This window comes from Corylus avellana, chromosome ca7 (genome assembly GCF_901000735.1).
Source record: "Corylus avellana chromosome ca7, CavTom2PMs-1.0".
Taxonomy (NCBI): domain Eukaryota; kingdom Viridiplantae; phylum Streptophyta; class Magnoliopsida; order Fagales; family Betulaceae; genus Corylus; species Corylus avellana.
The window spans coordinates 6,206,617-6,230,838 of NC_081547.1; the positions used below are offsets into that span (position 1 = coordinate 6,206,617).

Sequence of the window (24,222 nt, forward strand, 5' to 3'; positions counted from 1 at the left end):
TGCTAGTTTAATGGAATTTGCAAAAATACCAACACTTGAATTTTTTTTATTTAAAAATTAGTATTTTAAAATTTTTGATAGGATTTAACGGAAAATCCTAACGGAGCTATGAAATTGAAAAATATTGAAAGATGAATACACGAAATTGACATTTTTAAAATTTTAAGAGTATAATTACAAAAGTGATGAAAAATAAAGTGGGAAAATGTTATGTGCTCACTCTTCTAGTGTTCTTCTGGTCCTAAGTGGATATTATTTTTTAAAAATCAAGTTAGAAAAATAAGGGCTAGTTTATTTTTTATTCATTTTTATTTTTTAAATAACATCTACCTAAAACTAGAAGAATACTAGGAAAACACCTAGCATTCCCCAAATAAAAAACGGTAAATAAAGTTTCCCCATAAATATATCCTGATATGGTTTAATTCAAAATCAATGGTACAGGTTATCATAAAGGCCGGATGCTATATATGATTCGTAAATGCAGCTGGCGGCTTTTCCTTTGATGTGGTCACGACTCACTAGTGGTGGTGGTGGTGCCGCACACCGTTCTCATCACTGAGGACTTTAATTTGCATCATTTTTAAGACACCCACCACTCCAGCAGCGATATCATCACGAATAATGCATTTATGTTGGCGGGGACCAACTGCTTTTGGAACCGCAGGCTTTCCTGGGTGAATTTCGGTTTTGTCTGCATTTTCGCTTACCTATTCATAAAAGTAGGTTAAGTCCACGACTTTTTTAGTTAATCGGTTAGTCGATTAATTGTCGATCAGTTACAAATTTTTACGTTAAGATTTATGATCAACTTCCTTGTAATAACTAAAAAATGTGTTTTATAAATGACAAAAAAAAAAAAAGGAAAAGTATATTCATAGAACGCGAACCAAAATGACAACCACAAATCAGCAGGATAACATACAATAAAAAAGGTTCCAAAATAAAATTCAAAATTCATTTGAAAAATTCGTTAAGTTAGTTAATCGACAAAATTTTTTTTTTCTACCTCCTACCAAACCGTTGTTAAAACAATATTTTTATTCTACCTATCGATTACTGAAAATTGGTCTTGACAGTTCGATAGTGATCGATATACGATAAACAGTTAATCTGCCGAGCACTTGAACATGAGGATTCTAATATCTACCACCATTTTGGTTGTGTATCTGCAGCCATAGACGGTAATAATCCAAATTTCTGTGTGTGTGTCAGATAATGTACGTAAACCCTTCTGACCTGTCTCCACATGATAATCACCACTCATAAATCCTTCTATTTTTTTTAAAAAAAAAAAGAAAAGAAGAAGAAGAATAAAAATCAATCGTTCAATTATATGGCGTTCGTATAATAATAACTTCCCCCGCTCACACGACATTAAAACTACCTTTGTCACGTCACACCAAAAATACACCATCAAAAGTTTACCAAAATCCCCAGCGTTTTTGGACCGTCCAATCAGGTCCCCAACCTGCTCAGAAAAAGACAAAAACAAAACAGGTGGTCAAGACTCATGTCAGAGGTTCTTTTGCATGTGGGACCTAACAATTTTTGCTCCTCAGATGTGGGCCTTTAATACAAAAAAATGCCCCATGCACTGCATGTACCTGAAGGTGTGAGTGAAAATTACTCGAACTCAAATTTCTCATCGTTGCTAGAGAGGCTCCAAATTTCTGTCATATTTCATGATAAAATTGGGTAAGAACTCCAAATTGTGTATTTATCATTTATGTCTCCATTTATGAATGTCTGCAACAACATATCTCATCATTGCAGAGATAAGCAGGGATTTTCGTCCCTTTTTTTTAAAATATATATATATATATATATATATATATATATATATATTTTTCAAATAAAGCAGGGATTTTCGTCTTGGGTTGTCTCCTATCTCATTCCTCCTGCACCATTACCATTAACTTGTTTTTTAACTACTGTACGTAAAAGTCAGCTTTACTGCCAAGCTACCAGAAATGTAAGGCCTTGTTTAGCAAAGGCAGTTTATTTATTTATTTATTTATTTTTTATATTACACCAATTATTTTTTATTATTTATATAAAAAATGCTATAAAATAATATATTTTTTTTCAATTTTCTATATAACAAAATTTTAAAATTTTATATCACATCAATTACTTTCTAATATAATAAAAAAGCCCAAAGCCTTTGTCAAACAAGGCCTAAGAGCATTCCCAACAGCTACCCAACTATGTCCCCTATATTTAAGGATCCAAACCACTTTTTGCTTCCTTACCTACAAAAACTCCATAATAGCTTCCCTTTATCATTCCCTATATCATTAAAATATTATTTTCATTTTCATTAAAATAATATATTCTTTTGTTCTAAAAACATTTTTCTTTTTCATCCCTCTCATCTCCGTCTTCTTTCCCTGGTCACATCTCCCTCACTCACTCTCTGTTTTTTTCTTTTCTTTACCCCAGCCACACCTCTCTCCCTTTCTAGATCTCACTCTCTAGCTCACTTTCCCCCAGTAGATTCTCGCTCACGAAGACAGAAAGGGAGAATTTTTGCTATGCCGAATGGTTATCCTCCTTATATTCTTATCCTCTCAATCATTATTTGCAGCGAAACCAGCTTTAGAAAACAAAGAGAAAACGTGAGAGTGAGGGAGGGAGAGAGAGAGAGAGTTATGGGTATTTGATTGTGATGGGGTTGATTCTCTGGGTATTTTTATTTGGGTAATCAATTGTGTTCTTGATGATTTTTGATTGGGTTGTTGTGGAGCTTGTGGTTGAGTTCTGGTTGAGTTTTGGTAAGTTCTGGAACAATTTAAGTTGTTTGGGGATGATTGATTTTGTGGGTTTTATTTGTTGTTAATTTTGGGTGTAAATCCTTTGAGTGGCCGTGAGAGTGAAGATAGAGTATTGAAGATGGAGATTTGGTTTCTTGAGGGCAAAAATCAACTGGGTTTCTATTTCTGCTAGTAATTTTGCTTTACTTGAACTAGATGAAGTGCAGAAGTGCAAAAGATGAAGAGGGCGGAGAAGAAGAACGGAGAAAAATAATGGAGATGACTGCGTGAAAAGGTGTAAGAGGAGAGAGAGTGTTTTTTTTATGATTATAATAATCACAAGGACCAAATTGGGTTCAACTGTAACAGCTGATGGTTTAAAGAACCATATAGGAAATCTGCTGTGGGGTGTTTTTTGTGATTTTTTGGACATATTCTTTAAATTTAAGGAACAAACCCCCTTATAGGGAGTCTGCTGGGAGTGCTCTAAGGGTCATCACTGCCGACTTCGTCAACGCAAAATATAAAATGAAAGCAATTACAAAATCACCGACTTTGAGCGGCTAGTGAAACACTAACAGGCAAACAACCCAAACATCTGTGCCCCAAAATGGTGATGAGTTGACTCTTTTCAAACTACCAATTCATTGTCAATGTCTCTTTCCAAATTATCAATTGTATTAAAATTCTTTCTAAATTACTAAAACAATGTCAATATACCGCTCAAAAAATAAAAACAAAAAACCAAGAGTCATTTTAATTTTTTTTTTCTTTATAATTTTTTTAAACAATTAATTTTGGTTTTTGAAAAACCAATGGGGTCATTTTAATTTTGTTTTCAATTTTTTTAAACAATTAATTTTTTCCTGAATTTATAAGGATATTTTTGTCATTATATATATATATAAAATTTAAGATCATGTTTTTTTTTTTACTATCTTAGGGGAGAGATTGACATTATTTTGGTAGTTTAGGGAAGACATTGACACAACAAGTAGTTTATGGGGACATTGACACAACAAGTAATTTATGAGGACATTGACAATAAGGTGGTAGTTTTAAAGTAGTATGCATATTTTTTTCCTAAGTTTAACTTGAGACTTCTTCTTATTAAAGGTATGGGCCACCAAAGCAGGCTGCATTTCGAATTGCAGTGGGAGAGTTTTAGCCCTTACTTTGATCAAGGCTTTATTCAAGAGCTTGACTTGTCACCAAAATATTTAACCAAAAGAGAGGGTAAATTGACAGAAATAATGTTCAAACTCAGAGCCTTTATTCTAATACCATATTAAATCATCACTTATCCCAAAAGTTTAAACCGATAGAAACAAGTTAATTCAATCATTTAACTATCCAAAATTTGAACTTGTGGATGTTATTGATGCGATTATAAGTCAGATAATGGACATTCAGCCATATTTATCATCTGATTGTATTGTTCCTTGGTTGGTTTATCCCAATTCATGCCAGCTTCTTTTTGCTCCTTGTACTAATGCTTTTGCATCGATTCCTTAACAAATTGTTGATATGTTCATGAAATTTTTTGGAACTATTCTTGGCATTGTAACTTCCTATCATATTGTCCAAATCTCCATGAATTATATACTAGCCATACAAGCCAGGCTGCTAGTGCGTATAACTTGTTTTTTGAAACTAATTTTCTGCCTTTTGAAGCAATAGTACTTTGACCATAGAATAGTGATGAAGTCAAGGTGAAAGTAAAGGGAGATGGCAAGAGAGTAGGGGTGGGCACGGGTCGGGGCGGGGCGGGTATCGGCCTTTTCCCCAACCCGCCTTGCACCCTGTGGGTTTGAAAATTTCAACCCGCCACCCAAGCACAGACAACAATACCCGTGCGGGTTCCGGTATTGCAGGGCAGGGCGGGTATTGCGGGTTGTGTGGGTTCTTTTCCAGATCCTCTTTCTTCTCCTCCATTTTTGTCAAATCCTCTTAGAACCCCGAGAAACAAACAAACATTCACAACCCTACATCAAACTTATAAACAATGAAAAAGAAAACCAAAGAATGATTCATGAAAGAGGTCTAGAGAGAGAAAAAAAAACCTGAATCGACAAGATCATGGTCTGTAGAGGTGGGAGCGGCGCAGCAGCAGTGGTCTAAGGAGGTAGAGCGGCGGCGTAGACTAGAGAGAGAAGCAAACGAGAGGCGGAGAGAGAGAACACACTGGAGAGAGAGAAAGGGAGACGAGAGAGCGAGAGGGAGAGAAAAGGGGTGGTGGCAGAAGAAAAGAGAGAGGCTGAATAGACTAGGATTAGGATTTTTTAGTTTTTATACTTATGCGGGCGAGTCGGGGCAGAGCGGGTACCCGCAGGAAAAACTTAGAACCCGCAACCCGTCCTGCCCCGCACGGGTTGGAAGAATCCTACCCGAACCCGCAAAAAAACACATGAAACCCGGGCGGGGCGGGTTTGCGGGTTGGGCGGGTTTTTGCCCACCCCTACAAGAGAGGATAGACCATAGAGGATAAGAAAAAATTGCAGTAGAGAGCATACTTAATAATTGAAGATTCATAAGGCAGTGATAACTCCAGGATATGAAGCCATGCTATTCCAGTGCATGCTCAAATGCATCAAGCAGCAAGGTAAGACTAAGCAGGAAATGAATCTTTTTTTTTTCTAATTTGAAGTCTCAGCAAAATCCTAGAAATCTAACAACACATGGGCTGCAACTTAATCATGAACAAGTGCTAGAAGTTTATGTGCCAACATGTAGTCCAAATATACAATGACTATGACAAACATAATCAAAAAGCTCATATAGTGTAAAAAGTCTATTTAGAAACCAGTAGAGAAATCCAAATAGAATTGAACGTTTTAAAATGATACAAACAATTAAGCAGACCATCACATAAAATAGAAGTAAATACTTCAGACATATATTCCAACCTAATGAATTTGATGTAACTAAGAGCAAATATCGAATTTGATTCATGAACTCAAAGGAAGACAAGTTCTTAGTTCAAATACAGATTTTAAAAACAATTTGAAGAGAGCTCGAACGATGGACTGGCTTTAAACTGAATGACTATCATCTTACAAAAGAGGTGGGCTTCTAACTTTCATACTAGTTCACTACAGGGCATCTAACATAATGAGAAAAGAAAAAAAAACTTTGGCACATCTATGTAATATCCTTTGTTCATGAAAATTCAATTACAAGACAGAAAGATACTGCAGTATTATTTTACAAATCAGCAGCTACGAAGGTGAAGTGAAACAGTGAGATTTTTTTTTTTCAAAGAAAATAATAAAGTAAAACTACACTTATCCCCCTATGTATCAAAGGTTTTACAATCATAACTTCGAACTTTTAAAAGGGTATAAGAGACGTTTTACATATTTATTGTTTGATTTAACCATAAACCCTAATGGTGGGGTAAAATTAAACAAACAAGATCATCTCCAGTCCATTATAGACTAGAGAATATTCAGTTCATGGCTAGGATTTATTCTCAGAAATCCTATGGCTACAAATGGAACACATATCCCACTAATAAAAATAGTAATAAAATATTATTTTAAATTAAAAAATAAAAAATAAAAAACAAATTAATAAAAAAATAAGAAAAAGGCAGGTGGGTGGTCGGCCACCATAGGGGTATCGGCCACCCCATTTTGGTAGGGGTGGCTCACTGTCGCCAGGGGTGGTTCGGCTACTCCATTCAAAAGGGAGGGGTGGGCCTGTAAATTACCCCAAGAGCCCTCTGGGCCAACCCATTTTTTTTTTTTTTTTTTAACTTTTTTTGGCTCTGGGGTGGTTCAGTCCTTGGGGTGGCTGGATTTATTCTCGAATCCCATGGCTACAAATGGAACACATATCCCAATTAATAAATAGTAAGGGGCCAAAATATTATTTTAAATTAAAAAAAATGTAAAAAATAAAAAATAAGAAAAAAGAAGGTGAGGTCGCCCCCATTTGGTAGGGGGCGGCCTCTAATGGTCAGCCGGGGTGGTTCGCCACCCCCATCTAAAAGGGGTGGCCTGGCCCCCAAAGAGCCCTGCGGCCTCGCCTTCAGGTCAACCCATTTTTTTTTTTAACTTGGCTCTTGGGGGGTCGCAACCACCCCAAGGGCCATAGGGTGAAAGCTGCCACCCCCAAACCGAAGCTCTGCTCGGGTCCGCGGCCTAAGCCACTCTGGGGTGGTCTGCCACCCCTTTTTTTTAGATGGGGGTGGTAAGCCCTCAAACTCACCCCCCATAATTTGCTAGTGGTTCGTGACACCCCCCCCGGGTCGCCCCCTGGCAATTCAAAATGGGGTGGTCGGCCACAATTTGACGTGCTTAACCACCTCCTTCTTTTTTTTTCTTTTTTTTTAAAAAAAATTAAAAAAATACTTTATTATTATTTTTATTAGTAGGATATGTGTCACATTTGTGGTCATAGGATTTCTTCTCAGAAATCCTAGCCATGAACTAGATATTTTCCAGTCCATAATGGGCTGGAGAGGATCCTGTTCCGAAATTAAAAGGGGTTTAAACATGAGATACGGACATCTACAATAAATTTTGTTCTAAATGAACAAATTATATAACACTTACAAGCACAATTAAAATTGAAATCAAAGCAAAGTAATAGAGATATACTGAATTGCCATGACAACAAAAACTAAATCGTGCTAATAAAAAATCTGCAAATGCTACACCCTACGAAACATACATCTCAAACAATTTCTGTAATTGCATTGTTGTGGAGGAGTAAATTAAATTTTCATTGAATGATAAAACTTAAAAAAGAAAAAAAAAAGATCATATCAGAGTAATGACAGAAAAGGAACAGAAACACTTGGCTTGGTTTCTCAAAAGAGAAAGAAAAAAAAAAAAAAAAAAAAAATCGCCCAGTTTAATCAGCGTCGATCATTTGAGGAAATAATCATCACTTCTTTTCTTCTCAAACCAAAAAGGTACAAACTTCCTAATATTCACTACAAAAAAAAAAAAAAATACTTCGTGAGGATTAGAAATCTGTAAACCATGTTGCCTCTACTTTATTTTCCTCCACTTTCTCGGCAACCAAACACCAAGAAAAGAAATTCAAAACCAGATTTAAAAAACACACTCAATCATAGACCACAAGTTGAATTGAAAAGGCTTACGCAACTCAGAGCCAATCACTGTCAATGAAAACGAAGGGTCAAAGACGAATAGCGTTAATTCCAAGCTTAATTTCATTCAAAGATATAAACTTTCATTTTCTCAGCAACCAAACGGAAGATAAAAAATCACCTGTGCAACTTAAAGGCTGAAACCGAGACCGAAGCTGACCGAAGAGCCAAGAGGTCGCCTGAAAATTGTAACCGAAGCTGAGTCAGTGAGAAAGGGGGAAGCAAGAGAGGGCGAAAAAAAAACACACAAAAAAAGAGGGGGGCCAAAATTTTTTCCCGTCGCAATGACATTTTTGCCCTTATGACTTTAATGATGTAGTCACATGTTTTGCTAGCATGCTTTTACGTTAGTTTGAAGTACTCTTGTGTTTCTTTTTTTACGTTGTTCTATGTCATTTTAAGGAATTTATTCATCTTCATTTTATAATAAGAGATTCAGAGTATAAAACTCTTATAGAAAAATATAGCAAAAATCTATGAAAAGTATAACATCGTAGATATACTGAAAATTTAACAATAAAAAATGTATCTACCTCCTCCCCGATCCAATCCATGTGTACACTTCATTTAAGGGGCAGATCTATTTTTGGCAAACTAGATTTGAATATATGGGTAGGTCTTATCTCTAAAGAAACAAGCTTTATTGACCCGACGGTGAGACATACTCCTCACACCGAAACTATTCCTCTATCCTCTGCCATTTTCTTGCTGAAATGTAATGGCTTTTAAAATTACTATTTGATCAAAATTTAATAATAATCAATTACAAGTTTAATGATGATTTTAAAAGTCACATCATTTTTAAAGTGACACAATAAAAATACAAGAGTGACTTCTAACATTATTCTGTTAGTTTGTATAATTGTATGTAACTACAAACCAATTTATAAGAAATTTGTGTCCTTAGTTGAATGACACTCTTTGTTCATGGTCTCTATTATATTATCAAAAGTTCATTAGATCTAAATGCTTTTTGCTTAATGCGATGCAGATTAGGCTGATTCTCCTGTTGACTGTCATTCCATCATAGGTGTTTTATTAAAGTTCAAATCAATTGCTTAGTTTTTTTTTTTTTTTTTTATTTTTTATTTTTTTATTTTAGAGCATGAGAGGTGTACAGTGGAAAGATTACTTAGAATGGAGCAAAAAGTCGGCTTTTTTTTTTTTTTTTGTGACAATTTCTCGGTATGTAATCAAATTTTTACATTGACATTTTCAACTCGTTAACATTCAAAAAAAGAAAGAAAGAAAAAAAAAAACAATTTGGAACCATATAACAATTTCAAAATATGAAAACTCGTGGAGGAAAATTGAATAAACTAAACGTTAGGCGTAACAAAATAAATTATAAGTCACCTTGATATTTTTTAAATAATAATAAAAATTTGTTGAATTTTTTATTTATTTTGTTTGTTGACTCTATTTTATTTTGGCTCAAAAACATTTATTCAAATCTTAGATTCGTTATTATATATGATTATGATACATGTATAGTTTAAATTCAAATTTCCCTTGGAGCATCTCCAACATGCCTTTATATTTAATTATATTTAGTTATTATAAGTCATTTGGCTTTTCTAGCGAACTCTTTAATAAAAATAGAGAGTTTTAATCCAATTTGCAATTTACTCTATAGCAGCGTCTACTAATATAATATGAATTTCTTTTTGTCTTGTTTTTCTCTCCTAGTCCTTTGTTTCTCTCCCTTCTCTCTTTTCTCTCATCAAAAGATTAAAAAATAATATTTAAAGAAAATAAAAATTTTAATATAAAATTTGTTGGAGTGTATAAAAAAAAAAAAAAATTAAAATAAAAATTTATAGTTTTTTATCTCTCACTATTTTGACTACTTTTACCGGAGACGCTCTTAGATGAGGAGTTATCCGGTGTTCTATGCACTGAGAAAACAGAGCATGGTTTGGCATGTTGCCAAATCAATTCAAAAACTTGAAAGTAATTTAGAAGCTGAAGGAGTCCAACCCACGTCTACTCCTATATGTATATGAACATTGGAGCTAGGTAGGCTACCGACCTAGCTAGCTCTGTCAATGGAGCCAGCTCCATGATTTTCACGTTTGAGACAAACCCATCACCCGTCACATTCTCAACTAGATTATAACTTTCACCCACCAACATACTCTCTCTCTCTCTCTGGGCTTAGAGAGAGAGAGTGAAAGTTAATGGTGTTCTTGTCTCCTAAAAAGTGCATGCTTTTTAGTTTTTATTATCAAAGAGATACATTAAAGTAAAAAGTTTATTCACGATGATATGCATGAAACAACACTTTCAAAATCAACTAGATGAAATAAAAAGTTTATATATGTCAAATGTTCTTTCTACCCATTTTTATAATATATATTTTGCATATATTGTTAAAAAAGAATCTTTTTTTTCTTCTTCCTTTGGGTCCAAAGGAGTGAGAACGGGATATAAAGAAAGTGGAAAAAGGTAATTAAATAGTAACACGAGTCTTAAAAATTCGATTCATGATTTTCTCCCATGCTTAAAAAATTATATGTTCTTTCTGCTCGCTCTCTCAAAAATTATATGTTCTTTCCACTGATGTTCTGATATGACTGAATCAAGTTATGATTCAGTTGAACTTAAGAGAATTTATGCAATTCCCAGTGTCTACAACTTTTTTGAATAGTAAAAAAAAAAAAAATGCATTTGTTTAAAATACAAGCAACATTGCATTATTGTTTGACACGTGCAGACACGAGCATGTAAATCATTTTATGATGGCAACAATTGTTTCTTCTAAAACGTTAGTTTATGGCTAATATAATTAAAGCATTTAACCTATATGATGAATTAATTAGTAGTAATTTACAAGTGAAAACCTTAGTAATTAAGCAATGAGTTCTCAATTAACACACCACCACTCTCGTAGGAATAGTAAAATGATTTAGATATGATATTCGATGACACGCTAATTCTTGATGATGGGGCAGCTGGCCAGCCATGAAAAAAAAAAAAAAAAAAAAAAAGCTACCCATCTGAAATTGCCACTGAGATTCAGGCTCCTTGGCTTATTCGAAGAATTCAATTTCAAACCCCCAGGTGTCGCCATCGTAAAAAGGACACCCAGCACAAAGATTTATCTTCCGCCCCACCGGCGCATTATGTGGGACTCCACCTCCGCCTCTTTTGTCGCTTCTTGTCGGCTTTCCACTCTTCCTCTCCTCTCCTTCCATCAACTTTCGTTTTTCTTTTTCTATATATATATATATATATTTGAACATCAACACACGGCTTCTCACTCTGTTCTTTTTCCCCCCTCTCCAGATCTCTACCAACTTTCAGGATTATTTACAAAAAAGGAAATGAAAAAACACAAGAAAAATCGTAGACCGTCCAATATTTAGACCCAAAAAAAGAGAATATTAATTTTTTATATTGCTTAGCAAGCAATCTTGGGAAAGTTACTACAGAGAAGAAAATAATTGCAAAAGGGGGTTGAAGTTTTAGCCAATGAAATCTTTTCTTTATGATAATAATCCAAACAGAAACTTCACCCTGCTCTGCTCGTGAGTGATCCATAGAGAAACACTGAAAGGAGGGTACGTACGTGTATATATGAGCAGGGAAAAACAAGAGGAAAAAGACAATCACCATCATCAGGTCAAAAAAGAGAAACCTCCCCCACAGTACACCCTCATTATTCCACCAACAACATTAAAGAAAAAGAAAGGAGAGAAACATGACAAAATCAGACAAAAATTCCCACATAAAAAGAATACCAAAAAAAAAAAAAAAAACAAAAACAAAACATTAATTAATGTAGTGGTATTTCATAGTTGTAGTCAAAACAAACGCATCTTTATTTAAGTTTCATCATACATAAAGTAAAGCCACCACATAAAGCCAGCACACAAACAATCTAAAACATTCTTTCTTCAACTAAGAGCAGCTGCAGACAAAGGAGGTGAATTCTCTCTCTTCTTTCTCTCTCTCTTCTCTCTGAAGTCATCCGTTGCTTTTCTTGCCCCTTTCTTCTTCTGAATTCATGGATGGTACTGCTCAATGGCCAAAGGTGGGTGGAGTTGTTTCGTTTTCTTTTCTTTTCTTTTCTTTTCTTTTTTAATTTAATTTTGTTTAATTTAGGATAACATATATAGATCAAGTTCCACTTACTTTTGATATTAAGATTGTTGTTAGTTTAATTTCATCCATGACTTCTCTGCCGGACGATGTTCATGCTCACTGCAAACCCTTTTTTTCTTTCTTAAAGATAAACATGAAAGCTTCGCACTTTTTCTTTCCTCACTTTTTTGCTCATGTGATAACAGATAAAAGGAACTGGAAAAGGTATTTTTTGTTATTATTATTTGGTCTTTTACTTTTTTTTTTCTTTTTTTTCCTTTATCATGTTTTCCTTTGATTTGTTATTGGTATCCCATCTTGCTCGTTAGATCTATCCTAGACTTATGGATTCATTCTATAATGATCCTTTAGCTAGATTTATGTATAAAGCAACGAGTAAAGCTATTTAACATACTGCTATATTACTGGAATGATGTAATTAACAAAGGTGAATTTTTACACTAATCAATCGTATGATAATTGTATAACAGTCTTCTTTCGCTTGCTTTCTTTCTTAATCTTTCTATTTTTTTATGAGGGTTTCAGGAAGAAGGACCGGAGAAGGCGATGGAAGGCACAAGGCCTATACCAGAGAGAAGGGCAAGGCCTCAAGAGCACTTGAATTGCCCAAGATGCAACTCAACCAACACAAAGTTTTGTTACTACAACAACTACAGCCTTAGCCAACCAAGATACTTCTGCAAGACTTGCAGAAGGTATTGGACTGAAGGCGGCTCTCTCAGGAACGTTCCTGTTGGTGGAGGTTCAAGAAAGAACAAGAGATTTACAACAACAGCAGCAGCAGCATCAACTTCCTCAAAGATTCCTGATCTTAACCCACCAAACATCTCACAGTTTTCTTCTCAAAACATTAAGTCCAAGGAAGGCCAAGATCTCAATCTGGCTTACCCAGCTACAGAGAAGTATCATGGGGTATCCCAATATCTTGAAATGCCCAAAATTGAAAACAGCAGCAGCAACCAACAAAACACTAGTCCTTTTTCAGATTTGGTGCTGAGAACTGGAATTGCTCCAAGGGGTTTGAATTCTTCTTATATGCCTCCACCAATGCTCGATTCAAATACATGTACACTCTACTCAACAGGGGCGTTTCCTTTCCAAGAATTCAAGCCTACTCCTGCAGGTTTCTCTGTTGATGGGCTGGGAAGTAGGTATGGGGTTCAAGAGAATAGTGGGAAGCTTTTGTTTCCTCTTGGAGATCAATTTAAGCAGAATATTTCAAGCACAAATGAAGTTGAGCAGAATAAGGGACAAGGGAGTACTTCAACTGGATATTGGAGTGCAATGTTAAATGGAGGATATTGGTAAATAAAAGAGACATGCAATGAGGGCAATTCCATGTCTTTTTTAGGTGGTTTGGTTACTTGTTTTATGGTTGTCCAGAACTAACACTTAGAATACATATGGGATCTTTGCTTTTTCATTTTTTTTTTTTTCTCTCTCTTTGAAGCTAGTCAGTCACAGGTGGGGGTTCTAGAGGATAGAAGAAAAGGTGAATATAGGGCTTGTGTTGGTTTTTCCCTTTTCCATGGAGAACATGGCCAGTATTCATATATTCTTCTGTCGTCAGAAGTAGTTTTATCAGAAGTTTTGTTTGTTTTCAGGAATTGTTTCTAAAGACTTGTGAGAATTTGTAACAAAAAACACATTTGCTTTAGTTGGAATTTGATATGATGGCGTTGCATGTGCTCTTTCGGACTTTAATGCCATGTTTAGTAGAGAGATTTTAGCAATTTTGTTGTTCAAATTATTAGTAATTCACGCACCAAATATGAGAGGCGGTTTAAAATGTTCGCTTACCTGGTTAGACAAAAAAATTTTATAAAAGGTCTTTCATATTTGCTGTCCGAATTACCAAATTCATCCACTCCAACTGGTATGAGATATTTCAACCAAGAAGGCAGGCAGGCATGAAGAAGAACCTTGAGAGCTGATGAGAAATTACAAAATATTAAATGGGTAGAAAGAAGCAAATTGTACATATAAAAAAACCAGCATACCTGCCCCAACCAAAAGCAAACCTAATATTGGAGAGACCCACTGAGTGGAAGATGAATGATGATAATTACTTTGCATGTCATCCACCACATGCTTTCAAAAATAAAACACAAATAGATATATATATATATATATATAGAAAGACTTGCTACGACGATATTTCTGATAAGCCCACGTCTTCCCGGGACCACCAAACATTCCTCTCGGCAAGCGTGTTGAAAAACTATTTGTGGATTTATATATGTATATATAAGTCAAATCGATTCATTTTTGTTTTGCTAATTTATCTCACTTTTTCAGTAATGTAGAGAGCAGGTAACTAAAAGTCTTCCTTTTCCGTCCCGTCTCCCTTAAGCCGAATAAGACATTAATCTATTTTATTTCTTCTAATTTAATTTTAAATGGATAATATTTCTTTATATTATTAAAATTTAAAAATTCCGACATTTAACGGTTTGTTTACACTGATCTCAATCGAATCCCAGTCCTTATCATTATTTTAGCTTTAAATACAGAGTTGGACTATGAGTACTTGCGTAGTAAGTACTGATAAACTGTTGGGGGGTTAATTGGATGAAAACCTTGAGAAGTGTGCTACAATGCATCTTTTACTTATTATTATTATTATTATTAATGAGTACAAGTTATAGAAACCAAATCAAACACCAACAAAATAACACTACCCATATGGAGATATCTATTTTAGAGTCTCAAAGAGGATCCTCAAGAATATGGAAGGAGTATGCAATAATGCTGCCAATAGTGTTTGTTGTAGCGTCCCATGATAAAAATTTATGGGTGTCATGAATGGTACCTAAAAGGTTCTTAGCTTCAGATCAACTATAGACTGAGTTGTAAAGGTTAATTAAGTGATATATCTACAAGTGGATAATAAGTCACAACATTGGACCGAGAGATAGATGACCACAAAATTAGTGTCACTTGAGGTGCAGATTTGGATTTGAAGTCTTTTTTTGTAGTAAAGGACTTCATCATAAGAGAGTTGAAGGAGCAAGAGTAAAGATTCGTCAGATCTACCCAGATAAACAAAGGAAGGTGGTGGTGCGTATAGCCCACACATGCATAATGTAGTAGTGTGGGGCATACACTGTAATGACGGACGTAAGTAGAAAGAAAGGTAACTAGAGATGATGGCGGAAGGTAACGTGGCTTATATGGATGGAGAGATTGCGATAGATCTAAGATCCAAATGCAAACAGAAAAAAAAAAAAAAAAAAACTGTTGAAACTAAATGGAAAAGAGGAAATAGGAACCAGAAGAAGGCAATAAAAAGTTTACAAGGGCATGGGTGCAACGGAAACATCATGGATGATGTTGTGCTAGAATGCTTGTTCAAGTGGCAATAATGCTTTTACAGCATCTAAGATATTGAGAATATGTGAAAAATTGATCGTTCATTTGACAAAATTCCTGAGAACTATGATTCCCCTCATACTGAATAGGAATTGTCAACTCTTGCATAATATCTTATATTTGTATAAATGACCAGTGACACTTGTCACTCAATGTCAGCTTTTTACTTTAAAAATAACTCCAGAGTTCATGTTAGGAAAGAAAGAAAAAAAAACAAAAAAAAGAGCTTACTACTCTCCCAAATTAGATTTACCATTGTTTATGGCTATTTTTGCCAAGTAAAATATAATCCACAAGGATCAAATTATTTATTCTATAGCTACTAAATAAATATGTAAAATATTATTTTAAATAATTAAAGTTTATTTTCTAAATATAGTGGTTTCTTAACTATAAATGATATAGATTCAAACTCTTAAGTATATGAACAAGAAAAATATGATATAAAAAAACTCTCAAAAATTCTAATTCTTGTGAGTTTGAATTATCAAGATTCGAAATTCTGATTTACCGAACAAGCCAGTACTAACTTGTTCATCACGAACGAGGTGTCAAATTTCCAACAATGTATGCAGATGTAGACCTGTTATTGAAGCACATTTTTTTTCGTGGTAATATGCAATTATTTAATTGCAATGTCAATATATGTGATCCACTGAAAAAAGCACCATGATAATCCATATGTATAAAACTTCTCTACTGTACAAAGATAACTCAATACAACTATTTCTTCAATATCTAAGAGACTTGAAGAAACACTGGCACAAAAACATTACATATTTGAATATCCTTCCTGTTCTGACTTCTATACAGAGATATAACTTCTAACCAGAAGATGTGAAGGATAACAGTTTTAAGCAGGTAAATCTAACTCTTTCCTGGATGCAAACCGCACTTCACTTATCTGCATTAATTCCAAAGATCCGGACCTTGTGCATATTGGGGAACTTGGCAATAACCAGCACAATCACAGCCAGAGTATTGAAGAAGAGCATAGGGTGCTGGTAATCAGTCGTGTGTGAGGCTATCAAGTACCTGTCAATTAAAAGAAAGAAAAATCAATGAGATTCTACTGCAGCTTTCACAAACAAAATCCAAGTAATTGGCATGAGTAGCTAAATAAAAACATTTCACAAGGTAGTAGCATCACAATTAAACAACCTTAAACAAAATATGGACCCACTGTCAGCAAGATGAATTTTTTTGACTCCATTCCAATATAAACTCCAATAAGAACTTTGGATTTCTAGTTTCTGCTTGCATTGCGCAAATTGAGGAAAATATTTTCAGAACATTGAATTTCTATTTAACGTTTCACTTAAATCGGTAGATGCTTCATTTGCAAAACTGCAGGAGGGTTTCTTGTGATTTACAACGAGCATCTTGCGATCTTTTCACACCTTGACTTCAAATTTCCAGGAATAAAACACTAGTTATATGCACAATAGATGGTGATAAATGCTTATATACATGTGTGTGATTCCAAAAGAGAACAAAAGTAACAATGAACTGCACATTCTTTGCCAAAAGGAGGGGCTCAAACAAAAGTATCATGTCTACACACCTCACTCATTATTAAACTGTCCTTCCAACCAGGCGAATGCAGGTCTTAACCTGGGAAACTTTTTTCTTTATTGGTAGGCTACACACCAAGTGGGCCTTAAACCACGACCCCATCCTTTACCCTATTTTTATGGGGGAGGGAAAATGCCATTTCAGTCAGAGCTCGTTGGCTTAACTTGGAAACTTATATGAGGTGTACGTCAATCATATTAACAAAAAACAAATGTACTGTGGCATGCATTAGAGAACGAAATTGGCCTGTACAGGCAAAACCATTGCCATAACTAATCCAATTTGACCAATACAATTCAATTAACAGGTTGGGATCAAGTTAAGCTCTCAAAACTAACAAAAAAAATTATAACTTTCTAGAAGTACTAAAAACAATCATGATGCTTATTTATCTCTCTAAAAATTTAAAAACCAATGGGGTTGGCCTCCAGATAACAACTGACCACATATATTGGCTTGGAATTTAGAACGAACTTTATCTCCTTAGCAATTTGAATTAAGCAACTTTTGGCATAAATTAAGACCAGCACCATCCATCTTTGCATAAAAGAAGTGTTGGTGCTTAGGCCAATGGTGGCAACGAAAAAAATACTAAATCAGAAAGATCCTTATCATATAATTAGACAAATAGCTAAAACCACTTACCCAACTATCCTCAGTACCAATTCGTAAGAAAAGTAAATTATTATTTTAATTAATGAATTAAAAATTGCTACAGAGTATACTGTAGACATGGGCTTTACTTAAGAATATTGATGATAGGTGGATAGACAATTTTTTTTTAAAAATGATGGTGTTAAAAGACTCAACAGTATTAAAGCATGCATGCAATGCGGATATAGTAATGAGTAATCCAAGTCCAAGAAAAATTCCTAAAAAATGGACATACTTGCACACAGAGAGACAGAGAGAGAGAGAGACAGAGATCAGACTTTCCTGATTAAGCACAAAAATAAGCAGCAAACAAACTGACGTGAACTAACTTGACAACAACAAATTCTTCATTTACTAAAAGAATTTAACTGCACAACAACATAATTTTACATAACAACAGAAATTTTTTGACAAGTTACATAACAATAGAAACACTTTTTTTTTTTTTTTTTTGACAAGTAAAAAATATATTATCAAACAAGCAAAGGGCTGCAACCCATGTACACATAACAATAGAAACACTTAAAGTAAACAAGCAGATTAATGCATATGATACCACAAAAAACACCGAAGGTTGAATGACATATAAATTGACTTTCAAAAATCTGAGCATGTTGCATAGTACCATAGAAGTAAACTTACAGTACAAGAGGAACAACTGTTAAGAACTTTCTGTTGCGCGTGAGCTGCTTTCCGTTATCTATTTGCTCCCACCAAGTCAACCTATTGTAGATTCCCTGATCTTCAGCAAATGGAGTTCCTTTCTTCCAGTGAAAGAAGTGATAGGTGACCTGAAGGAGGAAATACTGTAAATCATGCATACAGGGAAGTGAAGAAACTTGACCTAGCAGTGAAAGGCACAAACTCACACAGCAGAAGAATAAACATAGAACTTAAGCCTTTCAGATGATTTAACTAAAAGAGGGTCTTCGTTGGCCTTGTCTCAAGTGAATTTTTAAAAAAACATAATACAACTAACACACCCATCAAGATTGAGCCCGTGAACTCACCCTCCACCACTTATTTAAGGAGGATCAGATGCCATTTGGTCTGAAAGCCAGTGGTAAAGGGGTTGATTGGGGTCGTGCAAGTATTAGGTTCGAGTGGGATGGGGGGCTTGTTTTAATTTAGAACTCTCACAACATTGACATTGAAAGAATACGTTTAAGCTGGTATAAAACGAAAAATGAGTTGCTATATTCCATTATTGAATGATAAAAATCCAGTCTCTCATCTGGCCTATTCATCAGTCAAGAAATTGCAAAAGACAGCAACATTTCAAAGACCTCAATGTATACTTGATTAACTTCATCTCACCATCTATATGCACTGGTCCATTCATGCTTTAGCTCCCTAGAAACTGATGCCCATTACGAGGTGAAGAAGAGAACAAGCAAAGACGTTAGTTGATATGGTGTATGGCATGCCCTTATAGTGAAGCATGGATACAAGAGTGACATTTGGAATCATTGTGTTTTCTATCTTCAGATTACCAATTCAAAGAATTCCAAATCTAAATTACAGAAACAACATTCTCTTATTTGTCACTCCCGACATTCTAATCTCTTCAATCAATCAAAGTGCCTTGGAACTCTATTGCTCTATTTTGTTGTTCAGAAAAATCTTTTATTTTTTTAATATATATATATATATAAGTAATCGAAATTTATTAAGAACCCAAGGGAGCACTCAAGTATACAGAAAGTATATAAGATAAACACCTAAAAAAAAAAAAAAAATTCTTGATTTTTTTTTTAAATAACAAGGAATCCCTCCAAAACAGGGTTACTTCGTGCATCCACCCCTATCAGGTAAACCTCGGACCTGTGTAAAGTGCCCCCTCCACATGGATAGGGTAATATTGATTGGTTGGCCTCAAAGAATTGTTTACGCCCAAGAAGATTCGAACCTCAGAAATATAAAAACAATCATAAGCACCCATCCAGTAAAAAGGGTATTAAAGAAGAAGGCATTTAACTCGACCGCCATCCTCTTATTTTCACCAAAGATTTGGTCATTTCTTTCTCTCCAAATACATTACATTATGCAGAACTTTTTTTTTTTTTTTTGTGGCACCGAGTATTCAGAGCTTAGCTCCGACTAATCCTGGGGGTGCACAAGCCCTTCGCAAGGAGTTTCTCGCAAGTGCACCTCGATTAATTCAAGGGGCAAACCCCAAGTCTGATGGTCCTAAGAAACAGTTTGCACTGAGTGGGTTTCGAACCTAAGACCTTGAGGAGCATACTCAAAGTCTCAGACTATCCAACCACTGAGCCAACCCTTTGGGGTTTCACATTATGTAGAATGTAATCATCCTCTAAATAGCTTCACTTTAAGGACTGCCAAATTGCTCTCTCCAACAAGCAGAGAGATTTCTCACTCAACGAGGCATGCCCCATGGAGTTCCATAAGGCACTAGCTATTTCGCAATTGAGTAAAATGTCTCCACTCTTCTTACACAAGCAACACCAATTTACCACAATGATATGCTGCTTCCTTAAGTTATCCAAAGTAAAGATCTTACTTAAAAAGGCCAATCTAGTGAAGAAAGCCACTCTCAAAGGAGCCTTACTCTACCAAATACACTTCCAAAGAAAATAAATGCTATCATGGGGATTAAGACATTATAGAAAAATCTTATATCAAACAACCCTTTCTTGGAGGGATTCCAAGAAAGCTTGTTTACACTGATCTGTTTCAATCTGATGAAATACAACTGATTGAAGAAACGAAGTAAAGAATTCTAACCCCTAATCATTAGCCACTCTCAGAAAAACCTGACCGGTTAAATTTTTCAATCCAAAAGATTCTACAATTTAAGATGCAAGAAAAACTAAACTCTGAATTGAGTGACAACACCTTGGGTACATAAAACTACATTAAACTATTAACCGAGTCTGATATTACTACTTGGCTTAGTTCAGATTTCTCCAAAAGCAATAAGTGAAACATCAGATTCAACTGTTTAAAGTACATTATCCTTTCAACTGTTTTATCAACAAAACCCAGGGTAAGATATATTATATTATTGCAAGAGTGCCTTCACAAGACTGATCTTGTTTTCTACCCATCCATACAAAATCCAAAATCAAACGTACAATCACTTCTCTACAACCTATAATCAGCAACTTCTAGCTTCAAACAAGAAAAATTATAACATGGGTCTTCTTTCTTCATGCACAAAATACCACAAGAGAAAACAACAAATCATCAAAATAACCTTAAACCCAAAGCAAACAAAAGCCAAATTCAAAATTCATGCAAAATCATCAGAATCACAGCCAAATACATGCCCAAGTAAAAAACAACACAAAACAAACAACAATATGGCTGTTCTGTCTTTCATAAAAAAATACCAAAATCAACAGCATAACACAATCACAAACTCTAAGACCCAACCCACATGCAACCCAATTGAACAACTAATTTTTTTTTTTTTTTTTTTTAAAAAAAAATACCCAATAAATATCCTTCAAAACCCAAAACTCAAAAAATATAATAAAGGTAGAGAGAAGGAGAGAGCAAGAAAGAGAGTATGAACGTACAGCGAAGTGGCCGATATTAACAATGGTCCAGGCCATGCCAGGAGAGCAGCCAAAGATGGAGAGGACGAGGAGCCAACAGAAGAAGAGGATGAGGATATACGTAGTCCACACCCCTGGGTACATGAACCACTCTGTGTTCTTATTCGGATCCGCCGGCGGCTCAGCCTTCACGTACAGATTTGCCATCCAAATTTTCAATCAATCTTTCGTTACCGGATCAAATTCTTTGATTGGAAGCCGATTTATGTGCCAGAATAGTTTTTGCTAATTGTGGCTTTGATGGGTCGAACACCAAACCTCAAGAGAAGAAAAGAACCAAAAAGCAGAGCTCTCGCCTCTCAGTACTAGTTTCTCTCTCTCCCTCTCTCGCTCTGTGTCTTTTCGTGGCGAGGATGAAAATGAAGCTACAAAGCCTACAAGGCTACAATTGAATACCCAGATAGAGAACAATAACAACGAGAACAAAAATCTACGCAAGACGGCGTCGTTGAGGATTTCAGATTTTTCATTTTTTCATTTGCGTGGGTTGTTGGATAAATCAGATGTGCATTTAGTGTGGAGGAGTGGAGCACCACTCGCAAAAAAAAATAATAATAATCCTATAAGTTCTTTTAGAATTCTCTTGGAATCATCCAAAATGTGATGTGACTTTTAAAATTATCAATAGATTAAAGTTTAATACATTACATTTCAAATTCAACAGTAATTTTAAAAGGCACATCACATTTGGGTAGACCTTAAGATGACTCTATGAGGACTTATAACATTACTCCCCAATACTACAAGTCCCTCTCATGTCTCTTTAGAGTCCCTCCAAGAATGATATGGGTCATATGACTTTTAAAATCAACATTGAACTTGTGATTGATCATTATTGAATTTTGATCAAATGATGATTTTAATAGCCACATCATTTTTAAAATGAGTTAAAAAGGACACAATAAAAATTTCTAGAATTACTCTACTCGGGAAAAAAAAAGGGAATTTGTATTTAAAAATTGTTTTGAAAAAGCGTTTTATATTTAAAATTTTTTGTTAATAATTTTTAAAAATAACTTTTTAATTTTATAAACGAAAAATATTTTTAAAACTATTACTAATAAGTGGCTTCTTTCTATAACATATTAACATGTTATAACAACTTGTTACCATAGTATGATAGTGCGATTGCTTTTATGTGAATTTAGGAAGAACAAAACGTGAAGAAGATGTTTACATTAATTGTAGCACTGTTGAGTTCGTTTTGGGTATATTACTGAGGAGTCCACCCCATTTTCAGTTTTTGTTTGTTTTTTCTTACGATTCCCCATTCTCTCTTCCTTTCGGATTAAAATGGTAAGAATCCACACTTATAACCATATTTCCCAATCAATTAGGAAAAAAAAAAAAAAAACACCTTTGAGTTAGTCTAAATTTATTTACAATTTAACTAAATTAGATAATAGACATTTTATCTAATATATGCTAACCTTTGTCGTGTTGGGTTTGCAGGTCATATAATTGTCTACCATTATGTCGCGTTTCGAGTTCGAGTCGTGTCGAAGTATAGATAAAAAATTATATAGGTCAACCCTAATCTAACATATTTAATTAAATGGGCCAAACTCATCAACTCTAATCGGCTAATAATTTAATTTCGTATTAAGTTTGTGTAGAGTTCGCGCATTGTGTCAAAAATTGTTAACCCTACTTATTAGTAGTTTAACAAACCATCATTTTATCCTTGTTGACTTAATTTTTTGAATGGAATCTGTATCCTTTAGCAAACTTGTAAACTAATATAACCGATTAAGTAGAATGGTTTGTTATTAGATAATAATATTTAAGTTAAACACGTTATTATTTGTATACTCTTTCAAATGTAGTGGACAAACCATTTCATGCTTCCCATATTCATGTCATATATACGTTTTGAGTTTTGCCATTTCCTATATAATTAAAAATAATAATAATAATTAGAGCACACCACCCATGACCTCATCGTATCTTCCATAATATTCACTACCTCTATCTGATCTAGTGATGCATACTTCTAAGGCATCCGTACTGCTTGAGATTTATCATGCAACAAATAAATATAACAGTAACCTGAAAAGTTATCAATACAAATGATAAAATGCCTTTCTCTGCCAAAAGAAGGTGAGTTTGTATGGACAATTTCAAGAAGTCCTCCATTTCTTGTAGCACATTGTTTTTCCTTAATACAATCCACACACCGAAATGCGTAAAATCTAGGTTCAAAAGAACCTCATCTTTTACTAATCTTTCTCTATATATATGACACAAATGGTTGTGCCACAAAATGGAGGAATTCTCATTAATCACGCTATATTTAGTTCCGACATTATGAAGGCTTTTGTCAAAATGAATATTGATATTCAATTTACACCTACCATCACATAGAATCTCAAAACCAACTAAAGTGTTTGAAACCACCATCACACATCAATCAATATCAAGTTTAGACAAAGAAACCAAATTTTGAGAAGTAAAAGAAACATTAAGTGTGTTAAACATATCTGTGTAACAATCAGTATCTAGAAACAAACGAAAGGTCCCAATGGCAATAATTGGAACTTTGACTCAATTTCCCATGGATATGAAATTTTCATTTGGGTTTAAGGCCTGGATAGTAAGGAAGCCCTGCATCGAATTAGAAACATGAATAGTAGAACATGAGTCAATCTACCAAGTATTATAAAGAACTTTCGTAAGATTTGATTTGAAATATATGCAAGTTAAAGACGTACCTTTCTTTTCGAACCATGCCCTACGTTTGTGGCAATTTTTCTTAACATGCCCAAACTTTTTGCAGAAATAACACTTGACATTGTATTGTCTCTTCTCATGAACCTCATTTACTTGAAGAGGTCCATTAACTTTAGGTGGCTCTATAACATTGTTTTGTCTCATCTCCTGACCATTAACTTCAGGTGGATCTATGACATTGTTTTGTCTCTTTTCATGAACCTCAATTACTTGAGGAGGTCCATTAACTTCAGGTACCTCTATCGTTTTGGCTCCTTGACTTACAAGGTGAACTGAACGATGTTCTTGTTGCTTAAGCCTTGCCTCTTCTTGAAGAAGTATA

General features: G+C 34.6%; 2 protein-coding genes, 2 long non-coding RNA genes and 1 other non-coding gene across 6 annotated transcripts; 1 reads left to right on the forward strand and 4 right to left on the reverse strand.

Moving 5' to 3' along the window:
* Positions 1–7,495: 7,495 nt before the first annotated feature.
* Positions 7,496–8,145, reverse strand: LOC132186202 (uncharacterized). Its single transcript, XR_009440729.1, has 2 exons — positions 8,000–8,145; positions 7,496–7,887 (listed from the first exon to the last, which is right to left on the reverse strand). It is a non-coding gene; the product is annotated as an uncharacterized LOC132186202 (long non-coding RNA).
* LOC132188890 (small nucleolar RNA Z103) lies at positions 7,545–7,659 on the reverse strand. The gene has a single exon (XR_009440949.1). It is a non-coding gene; the product is annotated as a small nucleolar RNA Z103 (small nucleolar RNA).
* A 3,598-nt stretch (positions 8,146–11,743) lies between the features above and the next one.
* LOC132186197 (dof zinc finger protein DOF2.5) lies at positions 11,744–13,676 on the forward strand. Of its 2 annotated transcripts, none has more exons than XM_059600049.1 (2): positions 11,744–11,914; positions 12,511–13,676. In XM_059600049.1, exons 1-2 carry the CDS (start codon positions 11,888–11,890, stop codon positions 13,291–13,293), a joined length of 810 nt encoding a protein of 269 aa, XP_059456032.1. In that variant the 5' UTR covers positions 11,744–11,887; the 3' UTR covers positions 13,294–13,676. The 2 variants fall into 2 exon arrangements, with proteins under 2 accessions (XP_059456032.1, XP_059456033.1); XM_059600050.1 differs by having other exon boundaries at positions 11,744–11,806.
* Positions 13,677–16,013: 2,337 nt separating this feature from the next.
* On the reverse strand, positions 16,014–21,592 carry LOC132188276 (uncharacterized). Its single transcript, XM_059602696.1, has 3 exons — positions 21,132–21,592; positions 18,229–18,377; positions 16,014–16,392 (listed from the first exon to the last, which is right to left on the reverse strand). The coding sequence occupies exons 1-3, from the start codon at positions 21,315–21,317 to the stop codon at positions 16,254–16,256; spliced, it is 474 nt and encodes a 157-aa protein (XP_059458679.1). The 5' UTR covers positions 21,318–21,592; the 3' UTR covers positions 16,014–16,253.
* Positions 21,593–23,556: 1,964 nt separating this feature from the next.
* On the reverse strand, positions 23,557–24,216 carry LOC132187589 (uncharacterized). Its single transcript, XR_009440838.1, has 2 exons — positions 23,882–24,216; positions 23,557–23,774 (listed from the first exon to the last, which is right to left on the reverse strand). It is a non-coding gene; the product is annotated as an uncharacterized LOC132187589 (long non-coding RNA).
* Between the last annotated feature and the right edge of the window lie 6 nt (positions 24,217–24,222).